This window comes from Nelumbo lutea, chromosome 8 (assembly GCF_056320005.1).
Source record: "Nelumbo lutea isolate HS-2025 chromosome 8, American lotus-T2T, whole genome shotgun sequence".
In the NCBI taxonomy this organism is placed as follows: domain Eukaryota; kingdom Viridiplantae; phylum Streptophyta; class Magnoliopsida; order Proteales; family Nelumbonaceae; genus Nelumbo; species Nelumbo lutea.
The window spans coordinates 7,106,250-7,124,937 of record NC_142691.1 but is presented as its reverse complement, the minus strand read 5'-3'; the positions used below and the strand labels follow the sequence as shown (position 1 = coordinate 7,124,937).

Sequence of the window (18,688 nt, the reverse complement as noted above, 5' to 3'; positions counted from 1 at the left end):
AGATCTCCCTCAGTGACTGAGGTGTCGAGCCGAGGTCTCCCTTAGTCGTCGAGGTATCGTCTAGCTTAAGAATTAGAGACTTGAATTTGACCTCGAGCTCGGCTCAAACTCTATTACTTTTGATTACAAGTCCCCTAGCAGCCGATATGCTAAGTTGAGGTCTCCCTCAATTGGAGAGAGAGAGTGTCATTCTCATAATTTATAAGGAGAGAGAGAGAGAGAGATGGCATTCTTGTAATTTGTAAGAAAAAGAGTGAGAGAGATGGTAGGAGAGAAAGCAACATTGTTGTAAATTGAAAGAAAAAAAACAAGAGAGAGAAAGAGAGAGTGGTATTCTTATAATTTGAAAAGAAAAAAAAACCAAAAGAGAGAAATGGTAAAGAGTGACATTCTTGTAATTTTTATAAAAAAAGGGCTAAAACTATCGTTAATTCCATTTCATCCACTAGTTACTATATTTCATTAATGATATGGATCTAATGCACAACGACGGCTGTGTGGATCTAATGATATGGATCTTCTACCAACAAAACACATTCCTAGCTTCTACCAATTTGATCTAACACTACATATCTCACAACGAGACTGGGACCTGACCCGTTATAATTGAGATGTGCGGTGTGAGATCATGATTGTTAGGAGGTAGGTTTGCAATTCAGCAAATCTGACAATTAATACAAGTAGTTGCAGCTCAATGTACTCGCACCAACGGGAGACAGTGCATTGCATTAGGCCCATAGTACCCTACTAATTTGTTATATTAATCGTTCGTCGTGAGACAAGTCTGAGGTACCGCGCTGAACACTACATGCTACGTACGACAATATTAATTCCTCTACAGCAAACACGTTATTAGTATTGGGATTGCAACTTGCAAGTTATTGCGTGTAGTGGGGCGACTGAGAGTGAAAATGGGGTTTGCGGCCGTTAGAGTCCCTAGTGTCGGTTCTCCGGCGGTCGGCACCGGTGTTACCCGGCAACGCAAGCCACATTTTCCGGTGAAGAATGTCCAATTCCCTGTAATTCGTCTCGTTTCCAAACCCAATTCATCGATCATTAACGGGGAGTTCCAATCCTTCCCACCAGCTGCCGGAGCCGCTGATCGATCTTATAAGGTGAGTTTTGACTGAGCAATACCTTTTCTCTCTCTCTCTCTCTCTCTCTCTCTCAATTTGGGTGAAATGGTGTTTTATAGAAATGTATGTAATTATATATGGTGGGTCAGGTGGAGTGGAGTGAAGGGGCGCCGGGCATTTCGACGGAGGACTTGGGATTGGGCAAGCAACAACCGTTGCTGGAGCTTGGATTCACCACTAACTTGGTTCAAATAGGTATTTCCTTTCTTTTTCTTTTCTTGTACATTACTTAAATTAGTAAATATTAGGAGGTAGCAATAGCGTAAATTAATGTGCGTTGTGAATCCAACATGTAAGGCGTATAGAAGCTGCTGCTTTTCCCAACAAAATCCTCGTCTCTTACTTTCTCTCTTACATGTACATGGTCATATGACTGGTATCCAGCTAAACCATCAAATTTTCTTCTGCTCCACGTGGAGGTTGTAAATCACCGTTAAAGTGATAAGACGTTAATGGTCAAGTAAACAAAACAGTTAGAGCTGATCAGTTCGAATTGTTTATTTGCTTTTGCTGAAATATATTACTAGACATATACCCTGATCCTGTGAGTAAGCCCTAAACAAGAGGGGTACTTGTTATCCTATTGATCAGAGATGGTCGTTAAGATTTAGAAACTCGCTTTATCAGTAGTAACCTAACCTAACTCTGGATTTTCTTTTCTGTCTTATTTCCATCTGCCATCCTTAATTGTCCTCTCTCATCTCAATAACTAATTGAAATCGTTTAATGGTTTAAATTAATGTGGATGAACAAGTCATAATGTAGATGAAAGTGGAAACCCAATTGGTAATTAATCCATAAAAATGCTTTTTTCGTTTTCCCTCCAAATTGCAAGCGGTGGGTGCAACAATATGATGGCAGTGATGGCCGATCCCAGCTGGTTCAGATCAGTTAATTATTAGATTTAATTTCGCATATATTTATATATTCTTAATGTAATGTATGTATAGTAACAGTCTTAATGATTAATTCTTAACAGAGCCTCTCATCTCAACCAATAAAGACAAAGGCAAAGTCAGCAACCCTAAGACCAAGAATGCAAATAAGGAAGAAGGACATGATCATAGGGTGGAGGGAGGTTTCGTTGTTCTGGAGAGCAATACATTTGGCCACTCGTTCAGGTCACGTCTTTCTGAGATTGTCATTTGAGTTAATACTTATTAGTTTCTTTTCTTTCAGAGCTGAAATTATTGTTGATGAATGGGTTTCAGGGACTATGAGAAGGAAAGTGAAAGAAAGGCGAGCGTGGAGGAATTCTACAAAAACAACCATATTTACCAGACCTATGAATTCGTAAGAAAAGAATTAGTCTATTTCCAAATATAGAAATAGGTAGATGTGGGTGGTTATAACTTCTAAAATAAAATATTATTTTAACATGTATTGGACATGTCTGTTCTCTGTACACAAGCCCACATGGAGACTGGAGCCCATATGCCAGTGTTACGGAACACTGCAGCTATACACAGTAGTGGTACGATCAGCAGATTGGGGGGAGGGCTATCGAGAACACATTTCCTGCAACGGGGTTGAACATGCCGGTGTTACACCGATGTCAGATTAAAGCACTGGCGTCTGGCGGGCGTGTTCAAATTTCAAAATTCACTGGGTCCTGAATCGGAGGTCGCAGGAAACGTGTTATCGGAGCTTTCTCTATGTTACGTGTAATTAAACAGAGAGTTCGTCTCACACGCTCACTCCCAAGTGCCAAGTCCCACCCGTTACATGAAAAAAGGGTGAAAAAAAGAAATTGATTGTGATGTTTGGACTATGGACCATGTTTGTTGTTTTATTGCACTCGAAACCCCTTTTAGAAAAAAAGGGCATATACAATGGGCTACGTATCCCATTTAATAACGAATACGCCAGTGGGCTCCACATCTTCACTATTCACACTGGGTTGGCTATACAAGGATCACTCACATGTCGCTCTTCACTCGTAAAATAATAGCCGCTTGTATTGCTGTTAACTCTTAACTAGGGGCGCTCACGATTTGATTAATTGCGACTTTATTTTTAAACCGCACCGATATTATTACTTTTTCAAAATTCATGAATCAAAATTAAACCCAAGTCAAGTCAATTGGTTGATCAGTTCATCGGTTTGAATTTTGATCAATTGAATTCTTTATTTTTTTTATATTTATAATATATTATAATTTTATATATAATATACAATATATTATATTATAAATAATAAATAATAAATAAGATATTACATATTCTGAATATCTATATATATATATATATATTTCATATTAGTTAACTAAACCTGAACCAGTGAATTAGGTTCATCAGAATTTTTGGTTTAGTTTTTGGCAAGGTTCAAAATATCGATATAGGCTTATACGTCGGTAGGGCATATTAGCCTGTATCAATACTGTTTTTTATGTGTTTTTTCCAAATTGGTTCAGAGGGGCCGGCTTAAGGCCGGTCTATCCTTTAAACCACTTGTCAACTCGAAACACCCCCTGCAAGGGTGTATTAGGAAGCCTTTGATACAATATGTATTGGCTAATATGGGCTGATATGTGACAAAATTTTAATCCTTGGTTTTTGGGATTTTAGTAAATATCCCTAATTTTCACTCATCTTCCAATTTGAGAAGATGAAGATTGGATCAGATTCGGATCACCCCTACCCGATTTGAGAAGATCTGGTCCAAAATATATATATATATATATATATATATATATATATATATATATATATATATATTATAAAAAAACATGTATATATATGCTAAAAATAATTAAAAATACTTGTATTTACTGTTCTTCTTTATTTAAATTGATATATTTATTTTTCTTTTAATAATTTATTAAATTTTAAAGAAAATAAGTCGAATTGGATTAGATTCAAATATCCAACTTACCAATAAAATTCAAATTCAAATTGAGACTTATCAGATTCGATCAGATTTTCAAATTTGATCGAATGTGCCATGAACAATATCAGATTGGATTCGAATATACTGATCCTTTTGCATTCCTATATGAGCATATATATGATGGATGTGTGCAAAATCCACAAAAAAGAAAAGATTTTAGCTTGTTGTGACCCCACCTTGATGTCACTCTATAATTCAAGGTTGGGCCACAACAACACATCAAAGGCTGCAATTTCACGATTCCAGTCTTAGGTCTAAAACCATTTCATAGCTAAAGTGGTTTGTAATTGATTGCCTTGCTTTCATTCTTATACTAACCCCACTAATTAGATTTAATGTATTTATTGCACCTTTTCTTTGTGGGTCGAAGCTATATTAAATGTAAAATAATAATAATAATAATAATAATAATAATAATAATAATAATAATAATAATAATAATAATAATAATAATAATAATAATAATAATAATAATAATAATAATAATAATAATAAAAGCTGAAGAATTACTCGAATTAAATGAAAAATTATCATGTAAGCAACATTTATGTGGTTAAATTTACATGTTTTTTTTTTTTTTTACAATAAAAGGGCCTCATTTGTTTTTAGATAAATGGAGGGAGAAATTGGTCAATAAAAAACAATCCTATTTTCACTTTTCGATAATTGTGAGTTTCATGGTAAATTGATTTTCCTATTCAAGTAAATTATACTAGGAAAAGTTACCAAAATATTATAGGACAAAATTGTGCCTTCGGATAAAAAAAAATTTATGGATAAAAATGATTAATTATTTGAATAAGTACATTTACCAGTAGAAATGATTTACATGAATGGATGATGTTAAAAATAGAAAGAGAATCTATTAATATGCAAATAATATAATTATATTTGTCAGGCAAAGAAGAAGAAGGAAGAGTATGGAAAGCTGGAGAAGACCAAGATGAGTATATGGGAATGTTGTGAGCTGCTGAATGAATTTGTGGATGAAAGTGATCCGGATCTGGACGAGCCCCAGATCGAACACCTTCTGCAGTCGGCTGAAGCCATACGGAAGGACTACCCTGACCACGAGTGGCTTCATCTCACCGCGCTCATCCATGGTTTCCCCACCCGTCCCATTAATTAATTTCTCTAGTCTTGGGTTGGGTTGTTATGTATCGACTTATCTCCTTAGTCACTGTCCTCTCTGATCTGTGTGCAGACCTGGGGAAAGTTCTGCTGCACCCTTCATTCGGTGGAGAGCCTCAGTGGTGTGTTGTAGGTATGTCTGATCTGTCCAGGGCCTCTCCTCTGTACCATTCGTACCTAGGTCCAGAGATAATTGCAGCTATATGCATTATTCTAAAATGTTCTTCCTTGTGCGTACGTAGGCGATACATTTCCTCTTGGATGTGCATTTCATGAATGCATCGTCCATCATCAGGTAAAAATAAATGCACTCTGCATCTGCACCACAGATTATAGAATTAACGATATTCCATGAATGAAATCATCATGATTTCAGGACTAATGTTTAATTAACTTTATTAATTTACTTTTGGTTTGAACTTTGAAACGGGCCGGGGAGATCAGTACTTCAAGGGAAACCCAGACCACCAGAACCCTACCTTCCGTACAAAGTTGGGCATCTATTCGGAAAACTGTGGGCTCGATAAAGTCACCATGTCCTGGGGACATGACGAATACATGTACCTGGTAACTTAGCTAAATTATCTTCTCACAGCAACAGGGCTAGGCATCATTATTTTGTGGTATAACTAATTTGGGACTAAATTGCCAGGTGGCAAAGGGAAATAAGACCACTCTCCCTCCGGCTGCTCTCTTCATCATCAGATTTCATTCCTTCTACGGTAGGTCCTGGTACAATTAATGCTGCATTTACTCTACTGGGTATGTGACTTGGACTTGTTATGACGGTGCTTGGTTTTGGAATGTCAAGCGTTGCACCGCTCGGGAGCTTATACATACCTAATGAATGATGAGGACAAGGAAATGTTCAAGTGGCTCCAAGTGTTCAGGTACGTACGGATCTCGTTTATATTAATTCACGTGGCTAGAATGCATGCACAAATATAATTAAGGGTGTAAATGGATTTAATTCAAATTGGATCAGGAAATATTTGAATTCGAATTTAATTAAAAAATTCAATATCTGAATTTGATTTGATATTTGACGGATATTGAAAATTAATATTTAAATTCGAATCTGATTAAATATTCGAATATTTGATTAATTAATTATTTTAGATAATTAATAAATATATAAAATAAACATTTTATTAATATAAAGTATATAAATATATACATTATTTATATAACTTAATTATCATATATAAATTATATAGAATATTTTATATATTATATATAAAAATTAAATAATCGGTCGAATTCAAATATTTATCAAATTGAATCAGGTCATATCTGAATTCGAATCCGATAATTATTCGATATGAATAAAATATTCAAATTCAACTGATTAGATATTTGAATTATCCAAATTCCATTTCAATTATATCGAATATCAAATTTGAAATCAAATTATTGAATACCATTTACACCCCTAAATATAATGATTTGCATGGTTTCTCTAACGATCCGATTTTGGTGTGGGGCAGCAAGTATGATCTCTACAGCAAGAGCAATGTTAAGATTAACCAGGAAGAAGTGAAAGCCTACTACCTCTCACTCATCGAAAAGGTTACTTCTTGCTTTCTATGACCTCGCTGCCAACGGTCTTTTACACTTTGTTCAGTAAAAAATGGTTTCTAAGTTTCTCTCTGTCTACGAATTCTTTGTGCAGTATTTCCCTGCCAAGCTCAGATGGTGATGAAAAGACAATACAAGAGCATTACAAGTGGTGTGGTAGTGCCGACCGCCGGTGCCGGTGGTTAATTTATATTGGGCCATGTGTGAGTTTGAATGTGATAGGAGACCAAAATAAGTGGTTGATATATTTCTGTTTATTGTGTGATTTATTTAAATAAGCATTGGTTATTTACATAGCTTTGTTGTAATGTATAAATGGTTTATTATATTAATTATAATAAAAAATGGTTTGTTAATTAATGGATCTTTATCTAATGTTCTGTTTTTTTTTGGTCAATCTGCTTGCACTCTTCCAGCCAACTTGACCAGCAAGTTCACCATCTCTTCATAGAGAATTATTTGCTCCCAAAATTCTATTACCCAAGTAGCTAGGTTAATAGCCTTTAGGTGGAAGGTAATATAAGCTCAAATCTGGTCTGTGCATCAACAGTGAAGAGTAGCTTTAGCTTTATCTGGTTGGATTTCTCGACTAACTTCTGTTGCTGGTTTTCACGGAAATAACAACCACTGTCTCATTAAGTCACTATTTCTTAAAATAGACAATGTTAGCTTTCATATTCAGTACTCACATCCTATTGCCGTGCGTGCATTGTAAATGTCTTCCCATGCAAGTATGAAAATATTCTCAATAATCTACCCTTGCATATATATACAGAAGGTATTTATAAGATTTGAACCCTGATCACCTAAATTGCAATGCAATGGAACAAGAACAACCCAACTGTTGCACACAGGCCCACGGCCCACCCTCTATCCAATCTAATCCTCTCTCTTTTATCTGTAATTGGAATCATTTAATAAGTTTTCAAGTTTCATCAAAGTAGTAATTACAAGAAACTGTTGGAAGTTGGAACTCTCCACACGGGCCAAATGGGCCAAAAAGGGGTTCGGAAGCACTGCACTTGTACGTATGGCCAGAGCATTTAGGCGGTGTTCCTGGTGATGCTCAAATTCTATTATGGTTTAATTATTAACACGGGCTTTAAACCTGGTTTGTCCAATTCTAACAGATGTATAAGGTTTATGTATATTTTGTTTGTCCTGAATCAAAGTGGCCGCGCCCGGGCACGGCACTGCCAAATTAAATCTAACCCAGGTAGGTTCTGGTTTGGAACTTTCAAGCCTTAGATAACCTGATGATCCAAAATGTATATTTTGTTACTAACAGATGCAGATACATGGTGGTAAATAAATACTTCAGATTCATTTGCACCCAAAAGTAGTATAGAATAGTAAGATAAAAATCCACTTGATTTGTACAAGAATGAAACTAGGAAGTCTATTTGTTTTATTAGCTTTTCGTTTTAATCTTTTTTTTTTTTATTTTTATTTTGCCCGTAATTACCAAAATGCTCTTCTCATATTATTTTAAACTTGAAAAACAAAATATAATAAACCATTTTTTTTCGCATTAAATAACTCAATTGTGGAGGGTTTTGAAGCTTAGAAAGAGACATGAGCCTCGAGCCTTGGGACAGAAACCTAAAGCCTTTTAAAACTATGATGGTAAGTCGATGGGTTGGTATTGAAGACATCCATCCGAACAGTCACGCATTTGTCATCCCTAATCTCCTAACCAATAGTTTGAAGCAGTATGAATCGGATCGATTAAGTATTGAATGGACAAAGGGTTTTGCAACAGTTATTCATTACCGACCTTAAGATGTTGATTAGTGATTTTGAGGCTTGTAAGGTGCAAAGTAGCAGCCTAGAAAATTTTGATGGCCCAGATTATTGTGAAGACAATGATAGCAAGATTCTCTAATCTCTAATCAGAATGATTCATCATAAATTCTGTTTCTCGGTGAGGAACATTCCACTATAATTAGCGGCCCATCTGTGTCTAAGGCTCCATTTGAAAGGAGTGCAAATACAAATATGTTGAATGCAAAATTTTACATTTTGTATTATTTTGTATGAATTTATATTATACATATTTGTATTTATATTCTTTCCAAACTGAGTTCCAGACAGTTTGAAGCCCTAACGAGTTTAAGACCCATTACTTACTCTTTGCGGCCCCCAACGAGTTCCAGAAACATCATATACTGTGGTGTCAAGGCATGATAAACACAAGAGAAACAGCCCCGGAACCGGAATTCATTGCACGAGGTGATTTGAACTTGACAAGGCTCCATTTGCAGAAGCTTTTTCTTTTGTGTTTTGCGAGACAAAATTGAGTCAAAAATGTGTTTTTGTGTGTTTGCTATGAATTGCTTTTAAAAACACAAGTACATAAACAGACAATTTGAAGCCCCATTTTTGGGCTTAAAAAGCACAAATACTCAAATTTATCCAAATGCAACATTAGTTAGCTGTGATCACTGGAGTTTATTTAACAAAATCATCCCTATGTGTTGTGTTGTTGTCAGTTCTCTCTTCAGGCATATTAGTGCAACTTGGGTCAGGTTGGGTTGGGTTGGGTTCAATGGGCCGAATCCTAACCCAAAACCAATGCAGTTGAAATTCTTCAAATCCGACAACCGTTCTTGCAGCTTAGGCGGAGACCGGAGACGAAAATTTAAACTAATCATAGTAAACCAAAGCCATAACGTCTGTTTTCTCGGTTGAATCCCGTTTCTGCTCATAGTAAAATCCACAATCTTATGATTCTATATGGTTTTAATTTGTCTTAATCTTAATCCAATTGTAATCATGAGAAGCACTGCTACATAAACTATTAATATCTCTCTCTCTCCCTCCAAACTTTGTTTGGTTTCCTTATCTCATATTGATTAAACTAAAGAATAGACGACTTCAATGTAATCAGTACAAAGTATCCAATATAATTATTTTTAAGTTGCTTGCGTTAATTCATTGCCAGTTGAAATAAAATAAGAATAAAGGCAACAAAGACTCCTCACCTATATTGACTTAAGTTTATGTAAGTGCTTCTACTTTATATTTATTTGTTTAATTTGTAATCTAGCTCTTTACTGGCTTAGTGCACAACTAAGAAAAGGCACGGTGTCAAATGCAGTGAGAAGAAGAAAAAACGGAGGAAGAATTCAGCAACAAATGACCCAGAAAACCACCACCACCATTACTAGTGCTACTGTTATTATTATGCTTAGCTGCTATTGCTACTACAAGCAAAGATATTCCGGAAATCAATATATGAAAATTAATGGAAGAACCAGCTTCTCATAACATGGCTGTCAAATTCTTGTAGTTGCTATTATGGGACTCATAATTTGTCCTTGTACATTATAGAGGGAATCAGAAACCACCATTAATGTGCATCCACAGAAAAGTAAGAGTGAAATGATGATGATCCTTCTAGCCACGGCCACTCTCCAAGCTGAAATCTGCCAGTAAATATACGGTTTTACTATTTCTGTAGCCTCAACAAGCCAATCTTTTTCCCTGTGTCTACTTGTTGCTTATACTAACATGGTTTTGTTACCTAAAGAAAGACAACCTTGGACAATACTCCTTGTGAACTGCTGCTCTCCTTTCATTGTCAAAGAATAGATAAGACCTGAGAAGAACTGAAGTGGATGTTTGGGCCCATTTTCTGGTGTGATATGTTTCAACCTCTTGTCCAGGTGGAGCACGATAAGAGGTCATCACCTCGGGCTCATCTATCTAAGCCCATATCCTACCAAGTTGGCATGGGTTAGCACTATGGTTGCCATCATGCTAATTAACCTGAGTGGATCCATCTTTGCCGACTTGGGTTGGGCTGAATAACTTTGGGGAGGAATTAGGCTTATGATGGATTAACCTTGGGGATATATTGATGAGGTTTTCCTTGTTGGAACATGTAACCGTCACCTGAGTTTTCAGGTCTGCAGAATCCAAAATTGGCTATACTGAAAGCTAAATCTTACTCTGGGTCCACTGGGGTGGAGCTGCCTGCTTTAGCCAAATAAGCACAGCGAAAGGCTTGGAGCTCAGCTCACTAACCACAAAATTGAACTAGAGCCTGTCCGTTACCGTGAACCAAGCTAGTATCAGTTGTTTTCTTTTGTTTCTTGAAATGGAAAAACAAGATTAGAGTTTGGGTTAAGTGACTTACAATTAGTTGGATTTCGGCAGATTACCTTTAGTACGTTAGCCAGATTACATTTTTTTTTTCTTTGTATTGTATATTTGGCAAATCTTTTCGCATGGTCTTTCGGGTTACAAAGTTCGAAGGACCAAAATTTGATTTTTTTTTTTTTTTTTCCATTTGATAACAAAAGACGGATGAACCCCAAAAAACTGACAGTCACAGAAGCCTAAAATGGCTGAAAATTGGGAAGCTTCAAAAGATTTCTATATATCATTATCAAATGTGCTTGGTCTTGAAAGACAACCTCCAGAAAGCTTGATATGTCTTTTGGTTTGCTGGGCTATGGAAAATCTACTTACAACAGACTTGGCAAACAACCCCAAAATTTTTAATTCCAGAGCAAAACTGTCCAAATACATAGCAAATCTGGCTGACTTGTTTAATGGGCAAATTCCATTTCCATTAGTTGATAAAGTGTCGTGGCAACTAAAGTTCTGTTTGATAGGCTGAAGTTAAGTTGTATAAGTTACCTAATGGCCTCTCTCTCTCTCTCTATTGATCTAAATGATAGTTGTTTGGGCATAAATACTCTAAGCTACTTATTTTCTTTTAGTGCCTTTTCTACTTGAAGGTCGTATATGTCTTAAGCGAAAATTCCAACGATTGCCATCTAGTGAAGCACAAAGCCACACATCGAAAGAGGCAACAAGCAAGGCCTTAATAAAATCATAGTACCAGACATTAACGTAATATACTAAATTGGGTCTGAGAAGTTCCAAAAGCCCAGTAATAACCCGCGTTCAATCATCAAAATAACAATACTTGTATGGTTGTGTGGGCCTTGATGGGCTAATTCCACTACAACCGGCCAGAGATATGACCAACTGGGTCAGTTTCTCAGTTAGCATCGTCCTTTGGTGATTGAATTCCATCAATTAATGAGCGACCCTTGTATTATTGCACCCAGCAGGCACTCTCCCTCCCTGTCATGCATGTAAAACAACTAAACCTGTCTTATCTCATAGTTGGTGAAATTCTAACGGTGTTGGGGCAAGGAGACAACTTCTTTGATTGATTCCTTTTTGGCCCTCTCACTAAAATGAACCCCGGTTACCGGGATAGACCTCTTTTTCCGGACTCTTCACCTGGCCCGGTTGGTTAACTACTATTTTTTCCCCATTTCATCACTTCTCCATTGATCCCAATTCCCGATCGTCCAGAGAAAGTGGAAGAACATGACAACAAAATCAATCTCCACTTCACATTGAATCACTTTCTTTATGGGTTTCTCAAATGTTCCAAAAATAGGTTACAGGGAGAGTTCATTTAAACTGAACTAAATACTGTTTGTATGGATCTTCTCAGGATGGGCCCATGAAACCATAACTTATTTTTATTCTTGCCACGCGTCATTTCTTTTATGGTCCTAGTACGTGGTTCAGTGACCATTGGGATGAGAATTACCCCTGTTCGATTCACCTTTTTTTTTTCCCTACCCTCTTTCCTTAAAGTTTCAGTGGCATTCAATTTCATCCCCATGCTTTGTTGAGTTACTCAGCCTTTCACTTTCCTAAGAACATGCCACTAGATTCCCGATATCCCGTTTATGTTGACACCTCACTCCCACTGAAACGTTGCTTTCGTCATAAAATCACTTCAACCGTCCCCTAATAAAAAACCCTAGACCCTCTTCGATGATCTCCAGACATCAATTAAAATGGGGCCAATTGTCCACCCAACGGTGATTTACGAAGCCACGTCACCCATATAATCATAAAAAAGCACGTGGCAGTTGAAGGAGCATTCCCTGTTCAGGATCTATTCTAACGAGAAGATAGGATTCTAGTTTTTATTCCCCTTGAATTCTGGTTCTTTGCGAGCCGAGTTTTGCACTTGTCCAAGCCTCCTTAGGATAACCACAAGTCCAGAAAGGAACCGTCTCTCCTTGGTCCCATAGTTACCGTATTTTGGATAAGAGAAATAGAGAGAGGGGAAAGAAGAAAAAGCCAGGATAAAGCAGCGTCAAAATCACGCGAATCTCCATAAAAAAAGGCACGGACATTTCACGACACGCGTTCAAATCGCCGGGATGAATTCAGTCATGTAGGCCTGGCGTGTCACCTGAATCAAATCTACACTGGACACGTGTATCGCTGAAAACTGAGATAGTCCGAAAACACGTGAAGGCGTGACACGTGGAAATAAATCGTACCGCCTTATCTACTGGATCTTCTCGTACGGCGGTCCCATTCTACACTTTGTTTTTTGTCCGAACCCCGAAGGACCGTATAAAAGCCCATGTGTCTCCCCTCCTTTCTTCTATGCCTCTCCTCTTCACCTTGCATTCACGTGACTTCGCCTTATCATCTGTTTGTTGCTTTGACAGGTTTACCCCTGAATATTTGTTTCCAAAGCATCATATCATAATCCCCTGTTTAATTTTAAAATATATCGGCCCTCTAGAAAATTTTAAAATAAATTTATCGTTAACGAAAATATTTGAAATATTACGACATGGAATATAATGTATGGGGTCCATCAAGGTCCGTAAGTCTGACACATTGATCTTTACCAAATTGACGGTGTAGTTATAAGAAATTATTACAATATTATCGACGGTAATAGAAGTAGATGGGTCATTAGGCCCATAGGCCCATATCCAATTATGAGTTATGACGTGTCTAAATGGATTAAAATGTCTATCCGCTCCAGTTCCAGCCAGGCAGCCCCCACCAACACCAAGCAAGGAAACAGCAGTCTTCAAAAGCAAACTTACGGGAATACAGAGGGCATTTATGTAATTCTGATTGCCTGCCGGTGGATTTCGGGCAGTTTCCGTACTATCATAATGCGTTCTAAATGCGAGCTGTGGGCTCAGTTGAAGTGTCACGTTACCTTACAAGCGTACGTTAGTTTTAAAAGGATCTGGTGTTCTAGGGTGCACTGTGACCGGCAGAACACCTTAGGACGCGAAGGAACCGACTCCCCACTCGAGATCGATGAGAAGCAGTGATGTGCAGCGCTTTTAATGGGCCGATGCTCCTACCGGTTCAGAACCGCCAGGTGTAATGCTGGATGTTTCCAGCTTACGCCTTATGCGCACGGCTGCTTCCCTGTTTAACTTACACGTGGCCCACTAACTGTACCGTATCAATGTCTTTTTCGGAATTTTCCCACCTTAAAAATATCGCGTTCCGATATCTCGTCGAATTATCCTGAATAAATATCTTTGGGGTACGAGATCTGCTCCCGACTTCTCGCGTGGCATCCACCGCCTCAAAGAGTAAATTATTGTTTTAACCGTAGTGGTAGTGGGAGAGACCGGGAGCAGAGTTCGTAGATTTTTTATCTAACCATGGTTAGATTAACTCAACCGTGGTTAAGGACCCGCCATCGACCAGTTTATAATCCACCACCGAGCATTTGTTGAAACGTATTAATCTCTGAACAACACTGAAGACAGAAACACAACACGATGATGATCGGAGAAGTAAACACACCAAATCCCACTGTCCATGTCCCTCCTTGGACCCTCTTCGATGATTCTGCAGCCGGGATGCAATTTCCCCTCCCTGTAAGCGGTGTCTCTATGAACGCTAGCGGCAATGCCAACGGGACCGTAGGTGGAGGGGGTGATTACTGCCCTTTCATTTTGGGCGACTCTCTGGCCTCTCTTCAACGTTATCTCCCATCGAATGACGTCGATGCTGACTCCGACATACCGGGCCGTGAGTCCGATATGCCGATTAACGCGCACACTTGTGACGAGTTCCGAATGTACGAGTTCAAGGTCCGCCGCTGTGCACGTGGCCGTTCTCACGACTGGACAGAGTGCCCATATGCTCATCCCGGCGAGAAAGCTCGCCGTCGTGACCCGCGTAAGTTCCACTACTCCGGCACTGCGTGCCCTGACTTCCGCAAGGGCAACTGCAAGAGGGGTGATTCGTGCGAGTTTGCTCATGGCGTATTCGAATGTTGGCTCCATCCGGCGCGTTATCGCACGCAGCCCTGTAAAGATGGGACGAGTTGCCGCCGTCGGGTGTGCTTCTTTGCGCACACGCCCGAGCAGCTTAGAGTGTTGCCCCAACAAAGTCCTAGAGCACCGGTGTCGCCCGATTCATACGATGGATCACCGCTTCGTCAGGCTCTGGATTGTTACTTCCCCAAGGGTTCCCTGATATCTTCCCCCACTTCTACACTTATTTCTCCTCCCGTGTCACCACCATCGGAGTCTCCACCCATGTCCCCCAACAGCCCGTCATTCAGTCGACTTTTGGGTTCCAACCCCATCAATGATGTATTGACGTCCATGCGCCAGTTACAGCTCAGTAAAGTGAAGTCGGCACCACCCTCCTGGGGTGTTCAGGTTGGTTCTGGATTTGGTTCGCCTCGGGGTTCTTCTCTGCGACCGGGGTTCTTTAGTTTGCCTTCAACTCCCACTCGTACCCCGACTCGTTGTGGACTCGGGTACTTCGATGCATGGGAGAGAGGTACAACCGTTGAGGAGGAGCCAGCCATGGAGAGGGTGGAGTCTGGGCGGGATCTGCGGGCGAAGATATACGAGAAACTTAGCAAGGAGAATTCGCTGGACCGAGTGGAGTCGCCGTCACCGGCCCCCGATGTTGGGTGGGTGTCGGAGCTTGTGAAGTGAATGCGGTTCTGAGCTCGGCGGTCCATCTCACTTCTTTTGGTCAATAATTAATATTTTGCTTCAATCGATTTGGGTTCATTCGGTTGCCCTAATTTTTTTTGATTGTGAATATCGAGAAGAATGTGGAGAAGATGAACGATGAAGTGAAGCAGCTGCTGCAGCAGTAACTGAAGATTCCTGTAAATATTTCAGAGGAAGATCTGTCCTGGGTATTCTGAGAAAGATCAGAAAGAACATTGAAGAAAAAAAAAATCTCCAAGTTGTATAGAGAAGTATTTGTTAGGGCTGCCGGAGACGGGTAGCGTTTGATTATGAATCATCTATTTTTTGCTATTTTTAATCCTTGCGATTTCTTTAATCCTGATTCAGATATCTGTAATCTGAAACTGTTATGTTCTTATGTTAAAGCCATTAATGTAATATAATATTTTTGGCCACTCAATGTTTAGAATTTCAGGGTTGAATGTGGAATTTCTGATATGTAAAAGGATTCTGGGACTAGAAAAGGGGGGTATTTTTGGAAGTTGAGATTTGGGTAGTTGATTTGTCGAAGGGCATGGCTTCCCTGTGAAGACTTTTTTGATTTGGTGTCCCTGTTACTAGATCTCTTCTGACCCACACATCTATTTTGACCCTTTCTTGTATCAAAATCTTTGTTCTGGTAACCCAGGGAAAAATAAAGAAATCCAGATGATCAGATTTGGTCTAATCCTTTCGATCGAGAACCGGTCCCACCCACTGTATGGATGGATGGGATTCCCTTTAAGAATTTTAATAATGATATGGATATGGATGGATGGAGCTGGTATGAGCCTTTCTTATCCAATCGGAATTTGGAAGGAGGGATTATTTTATTAGAAATATCGTTGCCATTAATTAATTTAATTAATAGCGTTGCTTTATTTATTTCATAGGGAAGACCGGGTTTTATCTTGTTTTAGCAAATTCGGGTAGACCCTAGAAAACCTTGGCCCCTCATAAGTCAGAACTCAGAAGCTATCTGTGGACTGTGGGGACATTAAAAGAAATATCTCATTTCTCCCCTCTCTTCTTTGGAGGAGGAAGCTGTGGAGGGAGAGAGAGGACGACCATAGTTTGTTTCTTCACTTCATCTATTGTGTATTTAATTAACCCTTCCAACACGCAAGAGTACAGGGGTAGTGATGCCGATTAATAAAATTTAGAAGCGTAATTTTTTTTTAATATGGAGAAAACGTCTTTTCACGTGGTTAAAGCCAAAGACTCGGTTCGTCTTTGCTTGCTTTTTGGAGAGAGAAAATGCTTTTGTATTTTGGAGAGAGAAAATGCTTTTGTAAAGGGATAAGAAGACGTCGGGGGGCGTAGAGATGAAGAAGATCGCGAAGCATCTGTCTTTTCGTTATCATTTTTTTTTGGTTAAATTTCTCTAGTTTATTCTACTTTTTTTTTATGGTACGGTTTGGTGGGTGATATTTATCTATTTGTGCTTCCGTGTCAGTTGGGATGGGATATGACAAAAATGTCCTCGGTTCTCCATCCATCCCAATCCCCATGTGTCCTACTCCAATCGATTGGCGTTTCACGTGATTCTGGTCGTTCGATGTGTAGACTTTTTTTTCTCTCTCGTCGTGATGTCCAAAATGGAACCCGACTCCTGAGTGAAGAGAAGTTTGGATTGTAGCGGCCAAATCTCAAACAAAGCTCAGTTGTTTGGACACAAGATCCCAACCGTTGGGCCGTTTGTTGAATGGTTTTTATTTGAAAACAGGGGGTCCCGGCCTCCGGGGAGGATAAACCGATGAATAGCCGGTACTTGAGAATTGAGATTGGATTGGAGAACCAAGCTTGGCCCAAGATGGATTCTCCGTTTCTCACTTGTCGTCACACCACCACATTCAGCTTTCATGACTGGATAGTGATATTGACATCCACTTTTGTTTCTTGACATCTTTTGCTCAAACGACGGATGAAACCTAGTGACTGCGATGTATGAATTTAGCTTCTTATCGATTGATTGATAGATGATGATTTTTCAAGAACTGGAATGGAAACAGAGGAAAAGGACAAAAAAGAAAGTGGGAAAAAAAAACAAACAAATCTATTCTTCCCTTGCCACTATGAATATTTCTACTCTGCTCATCATCCATCATCTCCCTTGTTTGCATTTGCATTATCTATCAAATATTTTTCTTTTTCTATGGTAATATATTATTAGAACTTCTTCTGGTCTTCAAATTGGAATCTTCTACTATATAAACATTCATACCCATTTTGTGTACGATTTCCTCTTGTTAAATCAGGCCCTGTGATTTGCGATACAGATTAGAGAATGGGAAGAATTCCGCCGGACCAATGGAACTGGTGTGCCTGAAATATAGTTTATTACTGCAGCCTGGCCTGGACTGTTTGGTGATAGAACATGCCTTGTCTGGGTGCGTTGAAAATTTAATTCCTGTGAAGTAAGGCTAATTAGCGAAAGTAACACACTAACACGTACGTTGATTGAGAACAACGTGTTTGGATGTGAGGCTCAACTAAACTAGGTGTAGGCGTGTAGACCTTGCATTTGTTTGCACGTGCAGCATGCAATATTGCATAGTCCCATGTGGAACTAATGACAATCGTTGGGCCCTACTAACACCAACACTAACAGGTTTCGAGATTAGATGATCGAACGAGTTTTGACGGCCTGATTTTGTAATGGAAATTTGGTTGTAAATATTGTATGTTGACACATATGAGCCTCAGTGACTCTCCACCTAACCTCAAAGAGATAGGAATTAGTAAGGCTGCACTTGCGGTATAGAAGGTCTTCTAGCACGGGCTGGGTTGGGCCCGGACCACAGTCCTTGTCAACCCCAGTCCCTAGCCCAACCCCAAATAGGAAATCAGGTTGGTTGGATAGCTGAGGGTGGGATGTCGGCATAAGAACATTCAATCAAGTCGAATTCACATAACATATTTATGTTAATGTGGAGTTGGGTTGTATCTGCCCTTTTAGAATCAGCTGGAACTGGAAGCGGTGATTGAGAAGATGTTGTTTGGCTGAGAATGAACCCGTCTCTTTAATTTGGCAGGGATAGATACCCGTTGAAAATAACAAGGAATTGTATTCTTGCCATTAATTTTTTGTGGTTATTTTGGCTTCTTGCATCTCCTTCCTTTAGGCTCCGTTTGGTTGCAGTTCAAATCTTGACTCGGTGCAA

The 18,688-nt window shown here is 39.0% G+C and overlaps 1 protein-coding gene and 1 pseudogene across 2 annotated transcripts; both read left to right on the top strand.

The window, feature by feature from the left end:
- Positions 1–499: 499 nt before the first annotated feature.
- Positions 500–7,095, top strand: LOC148842449 (putative inositol oxygenase). The gene is made up of 12 exons (XM_088958714.1): positions 500–1,115; positions 1,226–1,331; positions 2,116–2,257; positions 2,348–2,429; positions 4,925–5,129; positions 5,231–5,290; positions 5,400–5,452; positions 5,602–5,724; positions 5,810–5,879; positions 5,969–6,047; positions 6,645–6,726; positions 6,830–7,095. The coding sequence occupies exons 1-12, from the start codon at positions 912–914 to the stop codon at positions 6,854–6,856; spliced, it is 1,233 nt and encodes a 410-aa protein (XP_088814840.1). The 5' UTR covers positions 500–911; the 3' UTR covers positions 6,857–7,095.
- Positions 7,096–14,065: 6,970 nt separating this feature from the next.
- On the top strand, positions 14,066–15,945 carry LOC148842448 (zinc finger CCCH domain-containing protein 20 pseudogene; annotated as a pseudogene). Its single transcript, XR_016103413.1, has one exon. The product of XR_016103413.1 is annotated as a zinc finger CCCH domain-containing protein 20 pseudogene (transcript).
- Positions 15,946–18,688: the final 2,743 nt, after the last annotated feature.